The sequence below is a fragment of the Saccopteryx bilineata genome, chromosome 2 (assembly GCF_036850765.1).
Source record: "Saccopteryx bilineata isolate mSacBil1 chromosome 2, mSacBil1_pri_phased_curated, whole genome shotgun sequence".
Classification (NCBI taxonomy): Eukaryota; Metazoa; Chordata; class Mammalia; order Chiroptera; family Emballonuridae; genus Saccopteryx; species Saccopteryx bilineata.
Window position 1 is genome coordinate 50,138,016 of NC_089491.1, and position 16,404 is coordinate 50,154,419.

At 45.0% G+C, this 16,404-nt stretch overlaps 1 protein-coding gene across 1 annotated transcript in view; it reads right to left on the reverse strand.

Annotated features, from left to right (window-relative positions):
* Positions 1–1,355: 1,355 nt before the first annotated feature.
* LOC136324325 (phosphoserine aminotransferase) overlaps positions 1,356–16,404 on the reverse strand; it is a 36,855-nt gene continuing 21,806 nt past the window's right edge. Inside the window, exons 7-9 of the mRNA XM_066257041.1 lie at positions 8,501–8,629; positions 3,122–3,259; positions 1,356–2,493 (exon numbers count right to left, since the gene is read on the reverse strand). Of these exons, the coding sequence (XP_066113138.1) occupies positions 2,388–2,493; positions 3,122–3,259; positions 8,501–8,629 (373 nt within the window). The 3' untranslated portion in view covers positions 1,356–2,387. The remainder of the gene's footprint in view (positions 2,494–3,121; positions 3,260–8,500; positions 8,630–16,404) is intronic.

Sequence of the window (16,404 nt, forward strand, 5' to 3'; positions counted from 1 at the left end):
TAAAAGTGAAAAGAGCATCATTCTAAGGGTGGAGGCACAAACAAGGTCAGGATCCTGATAAGTCGGGCAAGACCTTCCGGCTAATGTCATATAGCAAACGCATGCCACATCTAAACACCATAAATACATGGGCCAAGATGCATGGAATTTGTATCAAGGAGTATGAAGGGAATTGATAGTCCAAATGGCTGCTGAAATATCTTGCTGAAGGCCAACAGAGCTGGCCAGGGAAACGGGAATGGAAATAAGTGGAGAGTCAAGGAACTTGGGGCCAGTATAAACCACAGGGACTTGCAACCATCATATGGAAGAATGAGGGAAAAAAGGTTGAATCAATTATATGTGAACACTTAGATTCCATGGCTTTTGCTATTTCAACATATGTTGTAGTTATTATTTACATCCTGCATTGAGTCCTTATAAACTCTTAAACATCCCTGAGATAAGTGGGGGAATTATTTCAATCCTCAAGATGAGTAAACAAAAATTAGGAGGCTTACCCTTAACCAGGGAAACCCAAATTAATCTGGGATAAGAGATCAATAGGGTCCACAATGCAATGAAGTGCAGTGATAGCTCAAAACCATCCTCTTGATGTGTTTCTGGCCTGAGTAGAACAGAGTTCATGGAACATTACACCCTGGAGTGTGTTGGAAGGTGGTTCCACTGATAATGTCCATTCTGAGTCAATGGGAAGCTAGCACAGTGCACTGAGTCTTTTTTCTTTTCTTTTCTTTAATGGATGCACCAAACTCAAGTCTTTTGTGTTTGGTTGAATTAAATTAAATGCCCTTATCAGATGCTGTTTTTAGACTTAAGTTTTCCCATCATAAAGTTTAAAGACATATGCACCCCCATGTTCATTGCAGCATTATTCACCGTGGCCAAGACATGGAGACAACCAAAGTGCCCTTCGATAGAGGATTGGATAAAGAAGATGTGGTTCATATATACTATAGAATACTACTCAGTCATAAGAAAATACTGCCATTTGTAACATGGATGGTCCTTGAGAATATTATGGTGAGTCAAGTCAGTAAGAAAAAGCTAACAACCACATGATTTCATTCATACTTGGGATATAAAACTGAGATTCACAAACAAAGACAAAGTGAATTGCTTACCCAAGGGAAGGGGTGGAGAGAAGGGAGTAGAGAGGGCCATATATTCGGTGACAGCAAGTGGTTTGACTTTGGGTGATGGGTGCACAACACAATGAATAGTTCACACGCTATGGAGATGTCTACCTGAAATCTATGTGTTCATATGGACCAATGCCATCCCATTAAATTTAATTTCTAAATTAAATAAATAAGATAAAAACCAGGCAAAGAAACTCACTGACAAGGTTTAGGTGCTTTAGGACTTTAATGTCCTTCATTTATTCAGCATAAAATACTGACAATGGATAAACAGAACGAGAAAACTCTCCAGCAAGGATCTTCAAGACCTCACATCACTCTGGTCAAACACTACGGAGAGAACAGTCAAGTGAACAAACGACAAGGGAGAGTTTAGCAGTAATTTTTTAGGTTAATGGTGTAATTAAAAAATAAACCAACCAACCAATCTTCTCTTCCAACTACTGAAAGAAAAATCGAGGTGACTCGGGGAGCTTCTAAATCTTGTGAGACAGTTTCAAAAGGGAGGAGGGAGGCAGAGACAGAACCACTGAAAATATAATGACAATGTACAAGGCTAAGGACTCTTAAGAAATTCCCAAAGTCTCTACATATATCACTGAGAACTGCATTATTAGGCATATAAATGTATAGAGATATAAACTATTTGGTATTAAAAACAGACCTTGCTATATAAACGCATGGCATATCAATTTTATCTCTTTATGAGAATAACTGTATAAAGATCTCCAATTGACGCTTTAGCCTAGATACCCTAACACTCGCCACCTGGTCAAGGTTGGCCTGCCTCCACAGCTGTGCAACCCAGGAGCCTCCACTGCTGTCATTTTGGAAAGGACCGAGATTCAGCACCCATCGAACCCCACCCGCCTCAATGCTACGAGCTTGTATGTCTCCAGAAACATTAACTGCACTTTGTGTAAGTCCACAGGCAAAAGTCTTAATACTGAGATGTAGCCAGAAAAAATAGCAGCGAAGATAACATAAGCTAGAATTGTTAGAAAAGGTAAAGAAAGATTTTTTAAATGCTTCCAGTTCAAGTCAAAGTTAAGATGTCTATTAAGTCCCACCAGATTTGCAAAGCTGTGGATATACTGCTGTTCTTTTTTTCTTGGGGGGGGGGGGATCATCTATAATAAGCATGTTCCTTTGAGAAAAATACCATGGTTAAGTTTTTGAAGCCGCTAAATTACTTTAAAATTTGGACATTGTTCAAGGGTAGAGTATACACTGGTTAGGATGTGTTCACAGCTGATGCGTCTTCAAAAATTTCTTCATGAAGGCTGCCAGCTCCTGCACATCCTCAATGGTGACGGCATTATACAAAGAGGCCCGGATGCCTCCCACAGACCTAGAGCCAGAGATGCCGTCATTAACAAAAGCATCTAATTGAGCATCAAGATGAACCCTCTTTCCACCCCCGCAGGTAGCCAGGAGCTTCACTATCAGTCATCAGAAAATTCTTCCTAATGCAGTGAAGGTCCATCAAGCTCACACATAACCTAGATGAAAGCAACAGGAAGCAGGGAGCCGGCACCCTCTGCAGGGTGAGCGTCCAGCCTCTTGTGTAGCAAGGACGTGTATTTCTCAGAGAGTGTGCTGGATCAGCAACGCTGTCTAATGTTCAGCTGAGGACCAGTAATCTGTTCTTACCCCAAACGGGCTATTCTAGCCTCATCAGAGATGGGATAGCAACTCCTGTGCTCTGAGATCAATCTGAGATTTTCCAGGGGTCATTTTAAAAATAAACCCTGGACTATGTGGCTCCACCATGCTCTCACAAGGGAATCGCGCTCAGGGCTCTATAAACCACAGGAGGGAGGATTATCTCTCAGACAGCTGGTTTTCCCAACAAAAGGAGCAGTTACAATAACTGCTCCTCCGAGCTGGGCGGGCTCCGAGATGTTTCATTCTGCATTTGAAAAACTAAACCCATTCTCCACCGAGCAGACAAGCTTCCGGACTGGATGTGTACTTACCGATGCCCTTTCAAGGAGATCATATTGAGCTCAAGGGCTTTATTGAGAAACCGTTTTTCTAAAGCATCGTCTCCTTTGGCGCTGCCAATGCGGAATGGAATATTCATCTTGCTTCTATTCTGGGGCTCTACTGGACATCTAAAAAACACATTTATTATTCCAGCAACTTTTCTAAAATGTGCAACTACTGTTCACAAATGAACAGAAAAAAAGTTCAAACATTTTCTAGATGCAAACAAGAGATTAAAAAAAAAGAAGTCCTCAGGACATGTATAATTTACTAGGGAAAACCTTCTTGCAGACGGAACAAGGAGCTAGCCTTCTCTTTTAAGACCTGTACCTAATTTTCATGAGCTTCCACTTACTCATCTAAATATCTAAATATTTATATCTAAAAACTCATCTAAATATTGGGAATAATACCACCTCCATTTCAGACTATTTGTGACAGCTCAGTGATATGTATGAAGCAGCACCACAGCAATGTGAGTGATGCTTTCTCTACAAGGCTGTAGAGAAAAAAATATGGTGGTCTTCATAGTGGTTGAAAGACAAGCTGTAAGACCTTGAGCAAGTTACCAACCTCTGTTGTGCCTCACTTTTCTCATCTACGGAATCGTGAAAAGGGTCATGAACCCTACCTCATAAGGCTGATGTGAGAATTAAGTATATTTATAGAAAAATTTTGTGGTATATTTTTAAATGGCCACTCATTCTGTGCAGCCCTCCCAGCAACAGGTGGGGTCTAGTTCTCCACACCTTTTGAATCTGGGCTGACCTTGTGACTTGCATTGACCAAGAGACGGCACCAGAAGTGACGCTGTACAGCTTCCAAGCCTCAGCCTCAAGGGGCAGGCAGTTCCACATCTGCCCTCTTCAAACACTGCTTTCCTGTGAGTAAGCCCGAGCTAGCCTGCTGAAGTAAGAGGCCCAGCCAATAGCCAGCACCAACTTCCAGACGTGTGACAGGCCATTTTTGAGCACTGGCTCCAAGTGAATCACCAGATAACTTTACTGAATAAGCAATCCCAGGTGAGGGCAGCAGAACTGGACCGCTGCACCCGGCCCCAAATGCTGACCGGAGGAATCACAGGCAAAGAAAACAGTTGCCATTCACTGTCCTGGGGTATTCAGTGATGCAAAAATAGGTAACTGAAACAACTGAGAACAGTGTCTGATGCAAAGTAAATGTGATATAAGCAGTTGTTAAATTCAATAAATTCATCTTTTTATTCCCAGCGTGGCTTGCACACGGCGAATACAGACTCAAAACTGATGAATGAATTTTTTTATCTAGGATTTGACTTCAGTTTCTGATTTGGAAAGTAAGCAGCCAAAATTATTTTTCGTTGACAACCCAAAAAGACAAATGAAAGAAGAACTGACTGGGCTCCTCTTGAACACACAGAAAGTAAAATATGTAATAACCCTCTATCTCCATTTTCTCAAGCACATCCTGTCTTGAGTCTTTCACTTTTCCAGAGTGGGATCCACTAAAAACAGCAAACAAAAGGAGAGAGAGAAAGCCCCCATTAAAAGTTACGTACTCCCAGAGGACACAGCCATCATTCCTGTTCAAGTTAACAGGAGTCACGTGCACACCTACATGCAGAGGAGACCAAGTATCGGGTAATAGGCTTTGAGCCTCAATTCCAGGCCCCCTTTCTCACAGAGGGGCAGCTGTCATGGTTGACATGAAAATTAAACATTCAGAGGGAAAAAAAGAATTCAGTAGATACCCTCTTTTGATATTCTGCTGCCTCAGGCTCCCAACATGAGGATCCAATTATGAAGGTGGAGCAGCAAAAAGCATGGCTAATGTAAAAATAAAATGAATAAAATAAAAAGAGGAAGAAGAATCCATATTTAGAGTTTGCCCCTGTACCCCACTGACCCATCCTATTCTGAAAGTAGATGATATCATGATAGCAATAATGTCATAAAAGACGAAAGGGGAACATAAGGGATACTTCCATGGTGCTCTCTGGGATGAGGCTGAGAGGGAAAAACGATTAAGGGGGATTAACTGCTCCCAATCTAGGGAGAGGGCTGTGCGGGGAATTAAAATTCCATGTTTCCATGTTCCCATGCCACAGCAGGGGCGGGGAAGCAGCCAAGCTGTGCCTTAGAGAGAGTAGAAAGCCTTCGGGGGAGGGGACGTGGGAGTTGTTGGGGCAGTGGTTCTCAAAGTGTGCGCCCTATGGTATTCCAGAGAACTATGTGTCTGTTGGAGACCAAAACACCAACAGGGTTTTAGAGTTCAGATTTCTGGAAGAAAGAGGTGTAGAGAATTGGCTGTAAACTGACAGTCTGCCCAACCCCCCACCTCACTTGCCTGATTAGGTTGCAAAAGGCTGTTAAGCTGTGGTGCTGGATTGTTTACACTACCCCCCATGTTCCCCAGAAAGACTGGAGGCAAGTTTCTTCTATCCTTTGTTTGGTGTAAAGTTAAGATGATATGTATGGTGGGGGTTTTCTGGACTCCACACAAGAGTAAAAAGAGAGGAATTCTTCAATGTATTGATGAGAAAATGAGAGTTTGCCTTTCAAATATATGCCCAAACATTGAAGAAATTGCTAGGACACATCAGGCTCATGTTTCTCATAAACACAAGAATGAAAAAACTTAACACATTTGTGCTGGGACCTGCTGAGTTTACTAAGAGTGTATCTATATATATATAAAAAGACAACTTTTTTGTCTTTTTTTAAAATTTTTTAACCCTTCTTTCTTTACAAATTCTAAAAAGCATAACTCAAAAAAATGTAACATAAAAATGTTTTTTAATGTCAGAATAAATTTAACTTTGTTGTATTTATTTCATTTAATTACCATAAAAGCACACTTGGATTCTATATTTTTTTCTTTAACATTTGACTTAATTATTATAATATATTTCTCAGAAATTTGTATATAGTGCGCCTACAATTATTTGTAGGATTTTAAATGCTCTCCGACTTCAAAAAGTTTGAGAACCGCTGCGTTAGGGTGAAGGAGATTTAAGACAGGCACTCTGGCGGAGAACTTGCATCTGAGACGCCGGGGGCCTGCGGGCTGAGGCAGGTTCTCTGACCCGACTGGTGTTGGGATCCCCGCTGGGGGAGGGTTTGGACTGGGGGATGCCCTGCAGACACGCTCTGCTGGAGACTGGGTGGGGTCCTTGAGCAGTGAGAAGCAATCAGAGTTTCGGGATGAGAAAAACTGGAAACCTGGATATTTTTTTCCTTCCCTCTCTTTCCTCCTAAGCCCTGTTCCCCACATGAAGAAGGTAAGAAAGGTGACCTTGGGATATGGACTCTATCACTTGGACATCTTTATGATATTAAAATTAGTATCTAATGTATATTGAGCACCATGTCAGGAATATCCTAAGTACTTTCCATAATCACCACAAATAATATTAAGAGCTAACTCTTAAGGAATGCTCTGTGTGCCAAGCACTGTGTCTAGTGCTTAATGCAATTAACTGGTACAAGAGCGCATGTTTTTAGCCCCTATATTATACGCTCTGTATTCACGTGCATTTTCATTTAATTCTCATAAGTATGTACCATTATTACATCCATTGTACAGATGAGTTTAGAGCAGCAAGGTCATTTGCCCAAGCTCATATGCTAGTTAGTAAGTGGCACAATGAGGCTTCTACATTCAAGATGCTATGTGGCTCACGTGGGGTCAACTTGGGGTCAGCCAGCACCATGTGGGTGGTTAACCTACGTGGAATGAATGCAGGGCCTTCTACGGTTGTCTTAACCTTAACTAGTCTCAGAGTTCCCTGCCAAGGTCGCTGGCAGAGCTGGTGCAACCCACAGACAACTGCGCAGAACTGTGTTCAGTACAGGGACTGCCTTACCAGTCAGGAGACACCCAATAGTGGACAAAAATGAGAAGCAAAGGCGGTGGTAAATGGCAAAGTCTAGTACTAGGTTATATGTGGTATTCATCTTTAAAATGGCCCACCTCCCCTTTGGGGCCCTACTTCCATAGTTCAAAAGAAAACTGAAGAATTCCCTGAAACTCGAGCACAGGGACAATGAGCGAGCATCCAGGCAGACACCAAGGAGGCAGAGTGAAAGCCTGCTCTTGACAAGTTCCCACAGGAACGTCAGGAGCTGGAGTGACCTTTTCTGGGCAGGTGGCTCAGAGAGATAGATGGAAGGTTCCAGAAAGAGGTTTATTCTGAAGAGGATGCAAGCTCTGGGTCAAGGCTGTTTATACATGTGTGAGGAGTATTGAATGGGCAGGTAATTGAGTTCCTCACAAGAGGATCTGCCTGACACACTGGCTTCAGCAGGTAGCCTCTGGAAAATGAATGCCCAGGTTGAGTGCATGGAGTTCGACCCTGGGAAACGGATACTGGATTCCCAATGTTCCTCTTCACTTTTTCGTTGTTTGTTTCTAATTCCCTGGATTTTTTCCAGAGGTATCAGCTCCTATTTTGTGTCCACACATAATCCAAGCAACACATGGAGCCAAAAGCCAACAGAAAAACTGGTCTCCCCTCCGCAATAGCTGGCAAGTGCTTTCACGCATGTGCAGGTTCTGTGCCCTGTCTGGGAGTCAGGGAAGACGACCTACTCTTCTGAGTATCCCCAGAGCCCAGAACAAGGCCAGCCCAGAGTCAGTGCTCAAGAGGATGGCTGGACAGGCAGATGGTAGGTAGATGGAATGGTGAGTGGGTGGGTGGGTGGGTGGATGGTTGGATGAATGGGAATGGATGGATGAATGGGGATGGATGGATGGATGGATGGATGGATGAATGAACAAACAGAATAAACATGTTCTCAGACCTTCCCAGACTTCCTTTCTAATGCCAGACCTCCAGACAGGCCACTCTCTGCTCCTTGAACATACTGCACTATTTCCCCTCCGTCCCTTTGCGGGGGCCGCTCCCTGCCTTCGCAAAAATACTTTTGCCTTCTTCTCTGCCTAATTATATCCTCACCCAAGACTCAAGCTCATAAAAGGCCACCCCTCACAGCCAAGGAAGTAGCTTCCTGTTCCAAGCTCATGCCTCATTTAGCCTTCGGCTATGCCCTCCTAGATAAAGTCAAGAGATTCCAGCAAGTATGTGCATTTCCCCCCCCCCATGGAGCACAGAGGAAGCAGGGGATCACCGTGAGCGGTGAAATGAGACTCTTCCAAGGCAATGTCTTTAGTATAAAAAGTCTTTAGTATAAAAAATGCCACCACCCACCGGGAGACAGGTCACAAAGCCTGGGATTCCTGGGGTGGGGAAATAGAACCACTCAGCTCACCAGCACTTCAATGTCCCAGGGAAAAGGAGAATGCATCCATTTGCTGAAAGTTCCTGGCACATGCACATTTTTAAATTCACAAGAGGCAAAATGTGAGATAAAACCCATGACATGACTTACACATAGAATCCTTGAGAATTATCAATGATATCATAAATCATCTTAGATTTGATGGAGCTGAGCTTCTCCATGGCCGATGCACCACCGTTGTTCTTAATCCACTCTAGAACCAAGCCCATGACGTAGATGCTACAACAAAGACCACAACAAGGAATCCATTTAGTTCAGCTTTGCAAAAGTGGACATTCAAGCAAACTGTTAAGCTGCAGCAAAACAGACTTTAAAATGTCATTAGACACAGACAAGACGAAAGGGGGCCTTGTGTAGACCAAGGACAAGATCAACCCAATTCTAGACCCCAGAGAGCCATTTAGAAAAGAGGTTTAATGAGGCTCCTCACTGGATATCACATCAGTCCCCACCTGTCCAGCCCAAGCCCTCATGCAGACTTCACAATCCTTAGGCCACACTTTCCCCCTCCATCTGCAGACATTTCATCCCCATCACAAGCATCCTCAGACCACTGGTCCCACACTCGACCAATCTCCTCCTTCACTTTCTGAACTACCAGAGCCCTCTGCCCATACTTCCCATCGTTTTTACCATTTACTCCTTTATTTTATATTTCTGTGTGCCTGAGTCTTGAAGGCTGGAAGCAACAGGTGTTCAGAGTTTCCACCTCAGAGCCAACACAGGGCCCCCCAGCTGGCAGGAGGCAGTGTGGCTAAGAGCGTGGGCTCTGAGTCCCAGTCCTGACTAGTCCTCCAGCACTGCCACTTACTAACAGATTACCAGCATTAGTCACCTTGGGAATCCATTAGTCTTCCATCTGGAACCAGGAAGACCAACCAACTTCCAGTGGACACGTGGCATTTTAACTGTTCTGCTCTTCCCAATTCCACCCCCCCCCCCAAAGGCGGACCTAGCTCCCCTGTTCTCGCAGTTGGGCAGGGGACCTAACCAGACCAACTGAGGCCTTCCCTGGGATTCTCTGATTTGGGAGTGAGGAGAAAGAGGCAGATGTGTGTTGGTGAAAGGGCTAGATATGAGATTAAGAAGGATGCTCATCTGAAAATATGAAGCCAACATTCCAACAGAGAAGCAAGGATCAGAAACAACAGATGGGATATTTGTGTCCCTGGTTCCAAGAGGACCCAGTGAACCTCGGTCCTCCCTGGAATTCACAGCCATCCCTTTCTGAGCCAAATACTTTAATGTTCTATCAACTGCAAGACCTCAGGGCTCTTGTAGGGACTGCAGGACACAGGTTGGGTAAAGTGCTTGGCGCAGGGCCTGGCACATAGCAGGTGGGCCACGCAAGTGGTAGTAATAGTTATCTTCACTATTAATCGCTCAAAACTAAGCCAAAGACACACGGTGTTGAAGAGTAGTGGGTGGTTTCCCCAGTGATCTGAAAGCCTCTTTCTTTAACACACTCTCATAGAGAGAACTGTCCCAGGGAAGATCATTCACTGCCTCATCCAGAGGGTGGAGGGCCCAGGCATTTCTACCCCCAGAACGTAGCGGAAGCTAACAGCATGCTGCCCTGCACAGGGCAGAGAGCAGACAGAGCCCACAAACATGTCTAGCCTCTCTGGAAACTGCCCCGTCCTAGCTCTCTGGACATCTCTGGGAGGAATGAGAAACAGCAACCAGCAACAGAAAGGGAAGGGAGGGTGGAGCAGAAAACAGCCCCTGACTAAATACGCCTCAGTCCTAGCGCTCTGGATGAAGCCTGAGAAAAATCAGAGAGGCAAAGGAGAAAGAAGAGCAGGCAATGAATAGCACTGAGGTCTACTTCAGGCCAGGCATCCTGACAGATGCTCTCCCTTTTATTGTTCACAACATCCTGAGGTCAGAGCCAGCACTATCCCACTTTACAGAAGAGAGAACTGAAGCTCAGAGCTTAACTTAGCTAAAGTCTCTGAGCAAGGGGCTGATTAAGCCAGAATTCCAACTCTTGTCAGTCTGACTCCAACACCCAAGTCCTTTTCACTCATTAACAATTAACAAAGGCCTCAGGTTTCCCAGGTTCTCTGGGACCCTCAACCACCATCTCACTTTCCAGTGGACAGCCAGGCTGGCACCAAGTGTCACAGTCACAGCTGCCAAGTGCAGCTATTAGTTACAGGGGCATCACAGCATACAGGCACGTTCCAGATATGATGCTGCCTGCCAACTCCTCTGTTCTGTAAGATATTCTAGAATTCCCGTCTAACCCAAAACGGCCTCCCACCAACCACAGAAACACACCCTGCCACAAGGTCCAAACAAAGCCACCTGCAAGCCCAACAGTACTTTTAGGAGGCCACCATTCGCTCTTATCTGCAGCTCAGTTATTCCGGGGTTCCCAAGCTGCCATTTCAATAACCACATCCAAAGCTGGAGCAAGGCCCGGGGCAAGGCCCAGGCCAGGCCCACAGTCCCAGCCAGACCAGACCTCAGCACACACACACTCCCTGCTTGGTGGCATGGCCGTCAGGCTCGGATTCACTGGCCATGTTCTCTGGCTAGTCTTAATGCAATCCAAGCAGGCAGAGTCAACAGAAGGCCCAACCATTTTACATGGCATCTGCAGACTGCACCCTTAACCTAGGTGTCTGGGGTCTCACCAAGAGGCAGAGGACCATCCCAGGGCCCAGAAGACATTCCTGGGGTGGAGGGCTGTCTGGCCCCTGTGACTCTGCTGTGGCTTCCAATTCATGATTAACTCAGTTTCTACCCTGCACAATCCAAAACTCTTCAAAATACAGGGCCCCAAAATGCTTACACAGTTTGCAACTTAGTCTTAATTCTTTCCACTATCAGTGCAATACTTTTAACTGATTTATACTTTCCCATCTAAAATGCCACCTGCACACACAGAGCATAGGTTTACCATCTAGGCCTGTCTGTTATATGACTAAATACATCACAGAACATCTGTAAAGCCAGGAGGCAAGGCCAAGGCCAGGGCCACCATCAGAGCAGTCTGGCCAGTGCAGGTTCGCATTGGATTCGGACAGTCGGTAAAGAAACAGCGGAGCCAAAAACTGATAGGCCATAGTCTTTAATTCTAGCTTGCACCCGGTGGGCAAGTAAAAATACACACTGGGCTCCAAAACCCAGTCACATTCAGTGCTCACAAAGCCACTGACTTATCCGAGTTTCCTAGAATCAAAGGTTTCTAGCTCACCAGACTTATTCACCTCTGTTCCCCATCTCCTTCCTTATCCCAAATACAAACTCTACACAAACTGGCATCTCACTCAGCACTCCACCATCTTGGCTGCTTCTCCTGGCCTCCTCCACGTGGCCTTTCTCTGCTCTCCTCTGCTCTCTCTTCTAATGATAATCTCAGGAACCAAGAGCCCAAGGTCCCGCTCCATCCCTATTTTATAGTGTATAAATCCAAACCCTTAATCCAATATACAAAATAGGGAAGTCTCTAATACAGTCACTTCTCTGAGGCATGATTGGATTGTACCACCCCACATCAAAATGGGTGGGAAAGGCTTAATCCCAAAACCAAGCCCCAGGCTACAAGGATTCTCAACACACATTAATATCACCTGGGCAACGGCCTCTTTAACAAAGTGAGTATAATACATTTTATCTGCCCAACAACATCTGTTCTATGGAATACCACACAGCAGTTTAAAGAAATAAAAGGCAGGCATTTGAGTGGATATGGCAATGTTCATAGCATTTTCTTGGGTGGAATAAAAAGAATTCACAGAACAGTGCATATGGGAAAGTTCCATTCGTATATATATGTGTGTGTGTGTGTTAGTCAAATAAGTTTGTAAGTATGATATATATGTTTGTTCGCTTACAGTTTGCATTGGGTGTGGGGGACAGGCTGTAAGCAGGCAGGGTCATTATAACCTAAGGCTTAGATTTAAGACTAAGTTTTTCCCACCCTTTTAATACTAAGATCTTCTCAACACTAAGCTTTTCCCCACACCCTTGACTGTTGCATGATGTGGGGTGGTGCACTCATTGAGGAATCCTATTTATGCCTCAGATAAGTGACTTTGTATCAGAGACTTCCTTGTTTGCATATTGGATTAAAGGTTTTGATTTCTACACTATAAAATGGGGCAGAGGAGCTCATGCTGGAGGAGAGCAGAGAAAGGCCACGTGGAGGAGAGGAGAAGTAGCCAAGATGGCGGAGTGCTGAAGGAGAAGCCAGTTTGTGCAGAGTTTGTGCAGAGAGAAGGAGATGGGGAACAGAGGTGAATAAGGCTGGTGAGGTAGGTGATAGATATATGAATTTACCAGAAATTTCAACTGCCCTTTGATGTACCACTTATCTGTCAGACCTCACCTTACTCACTGGACTATCGCCCCTGAGGCAGAGGAATTCCAAGAAGCTGGTCAGTTGCCCCAAGGAGGAGCATTCCGGACATACCAGGACTTTTGATTCAACACCCACTTGCTCAAGACTCTCACTTACCCTATACAATTCGTCCCCCTAGTTTGTACTGGTGCCCTTCTCCCCGAAGAAGTGCCTGGCAGGGTTCCTTTCTTCCTTTCAATAAAGCCTGTTACTCTGGTCTTTTCTGACTCCCATGGATTCCAACATTTGGTGCCGAAACCCGGGACAGGGTACTAACTGACTGGACGATTCCTCTTTGCCGTCCAAACTTACAACCAGGGAAGCAATGGGCAGCTGCAGCTCATCCCAGGCTTACTCCCTGATTTTGTTTGGACGTGTAATTGTAGGTTGATTGGCCGGCGATCTGAACTCCTGCTGGACCAGAAAGGTAAGGAGTTTCTCCCTTCCCTTTCCCAGTTGGCTTTAATTTGACCCATAAATCCCTAATCCAGGGGTCTCAAACTCAACTCAGCATGTGGGCCGCAGAGCAAGATCACAGCCGTTCAGCGGGCCGCACTAGGTCTACAAAAGGCAACTGTTACGCAACACTTTTCTCACTGCAGTTGAAAACAAAAAAAAATCAGTACAACAAGCACAATCGTACATGCAGTTTACTCAGTGTCGCAAAATGACCAGAAACTGTAGTTCGCATCACAACTGCTGTTAACTAAGCTAATATCTAGCTAGGATGCTAGAGAAATGAAAAATACAAGTAGGCCCCTAGGCTTACTTAATTTTATCCAAAATATTTTGAACTTCGTGGATTAGTCTGCGGGCCGCACAAAATTGAGACCCCTGCCCTAATCCATCGTCGGACGGCTTTCTTCGGTCAGCCTCACATTTTGAGGGGTTTGCCATTTTTCTGTCTCAGGAGACAGCACAGTCCAAAAGTCTAAGTGCTTAGCCAAATCCCTCCACATTCTCTTTGAGCTCCTTCTTGGGTGGTGACGACCTCTAAGCAGGATGACTCCAAATTCCCAGGAGAGCTTTCTCCTTTGAGATTGTGATTGGAGGCAGGGACGCCCTCTCTAGATCACTAATCTCAACATTGGGCTCTTCAGAGTCAAAGCTGTCTGACCAACCCTGTTGGGCTGTCTTCTACTCATTTTATTTTGCCATACTGCCTGGCCACAATATAAACTAGACAACGACTCCCATGGATCTGAGAACGGAACCTTTGATTATCTTTGATAATCTTTGCCACAGGACAGGAAAGGCTTCTGAAATTCCTTACGTGCAGGCTTCCTTTTACTTTTGCTCCTGTCCTTAATCTCTGTGCCGCTTGTTCTACACGCAGGCTGTTTTTGGCCAAAGCAACCTCACCTAAAACCTCCGTTCCTGCCTGACCAGGCGGTGGTGCAGTGGATAGAGTGTCGGACTGGGATGCAGAGGACCCAGGTTCGAGACCCCAGGCTCATCTGGCTTGAGCAAAAAGCTCACCAGCTTGGGCCCAAGGTCACTGGCTCGAGCAAGGGGTTACTCGGTCTCCTGAAGGCCCATGGTCATGGCATGTGTGAGAGAGCAATCAATGAACAACTAAGGTGTCGCAATGAAAATCTGATGATTGATACTTCTCATCTCTCTCCCTTCCTGTCTGTCTGTCCCTGTCTATCCCTCTATCTGACTTCTCTCTGTCCCTGTAAAAATAAATAAATTAAAAAAAAAAAAAAAAAACCTCCATTCCTAATCTTTCCTTCTCCAACTCTCTTCTCTTCCTGCCTGACCCCCAGGGGCACCCCTCTCTCAGGACCCCTCTCTCGAGACCCCTCTCTGGTCCCTCTGCAAATCTTTCACTTGAGTCTCTTCCCTCCAGAAAGCCCCCTCTCCTCCCTTTGCAGAATCCTGTTTCTCATTCACCTGCAAATACCAGTCTCTCTTTCTCCTCCTCTGCTGGCCAGAGGCCCCTCCCTTCTCCACTGTGTTCTTAAACCCTTCCTCCCTCCTTACAGATGGGCAGCTGTCTCTTTTTCTTCTTTGTCCCATCCTTCCCCCTCCTCAGAGACTGACTGTGCCTTCCACTACCCCTCATCCTCTCCCCTCTCCTCAGAGCTCTAAATCTTTTTGACTCCTCTGACCACGTGGTGCCACCACCTACTCCTTCTGCAGATTCTGACCCTCCTTTTTTTCCATCCAACTGCTCACACTGTCCATCCGTCTGCTTTCTCTCTTCCTCCTCTCTATGCTGACAACTCCCTGCCATCTTGAAAAACTTAAAAAAGAGTTGTCTATTGAGCTGTGTAAGTAAGTAATCTGTCTTGTCTCTTTGTCAGAAAATATCTCTAGTATAATTTTAATTGAAACAAGTGCACTCGTTTAAATTCCTTAATTCAAAATTTGTATGTAAAATCTTTAATGTGTAACTGTCTGTTTCTAAGGCCTTAAACCAATAATTACCCACCTCTTAAACCAGGCTTACTCATCCCCACGAACTCTCCCTACAATACCCCCATCCTTCCTGTTCGAAAACCTTCAGGGGCTTATTGCCTCATACAAGACTTACACCTAATCAATGAGACAATAATTCCCCTCCATCCAGTAATCCTTCATCTCTACAGGTTACTATCACACATTCCCTCAAATACCACTCACTTCATGGTCCTAGACCTCAAGAATGCCTTCTTTACCATTCCTCTACACCAGGGGTCCCCAAACTACGGCCCACGGGCCACATGCGGGCCCCTGAGGCCATTTATCCGGCCCCCCCCACTTCCGGAAGGGGCACCTCTTTCATTGGTGGTCAGTGAGAGGAGCACATTGACCATCTCATTAACCAAAAGCAGGTCCATAGTTCCCATTGAAATACTGGTCAGTTTGTTGATTTAAATTTACTTGTTCTTTATTTTAAATATTGTATTTGTTCCTGTTTTTTGTTTGTTTGTTTGTTTTACTTTAAAATAAGATATGTGCAGTATGCATAGGGATTTGTTCATAGTTTTTTTATAGTCCGGCCCTCCAACAGTCTGAGGGGCAGTGAACTGGCCCCCTGTGTAAAAAGTTCGGGGACCCCTGCTCTACACCCTGACTCTTACTTTCTGGTTGCCTTTACCCAGACACTAATGCAGCCCAGCAACATACGTGGACTGTCTTACCCCAGGGGTTCAAAAATAGCCCACACCTGTTTCGGCAGACACTAGCTCAGAATTTAACAGCATGCAATCTCAAAATTAGTACTCTCTTACAATATGTAGATGACCTACTCCTCTGCAGCCCCTCCCTGCCTGCCTCAAGGAGACACACCGCCACCCTTAACTTCCTCACCATGAAGGGATATCGTGTCTTCTCTACTAAGGCTCAACTTCACTCTCAGTCCATAGTCTATCTAGGCATTGCCTTAACCCCCACCAGCTGAGGTCTCATCCTAGATCGAACTCAGACCCTCTGCAGTCTCCAACCACCTACCACGGCAGATTAAAACCTTTCTTTCCTCAGTCTAATATGCTTCTTTAAACACTGGATTCCCAATTTTGCTCTCTTAGTCAAGCCCCTCAGTGAGATCTTCTGAGCATGTCTTTTAAGGTCTATAATGGCCAAGGAAGTAACAGAAAAGGCAAATAAGGCCCAAAAGAAGTCAGGAAATACCAGCTTTTAGCATACGCTCTTAAAG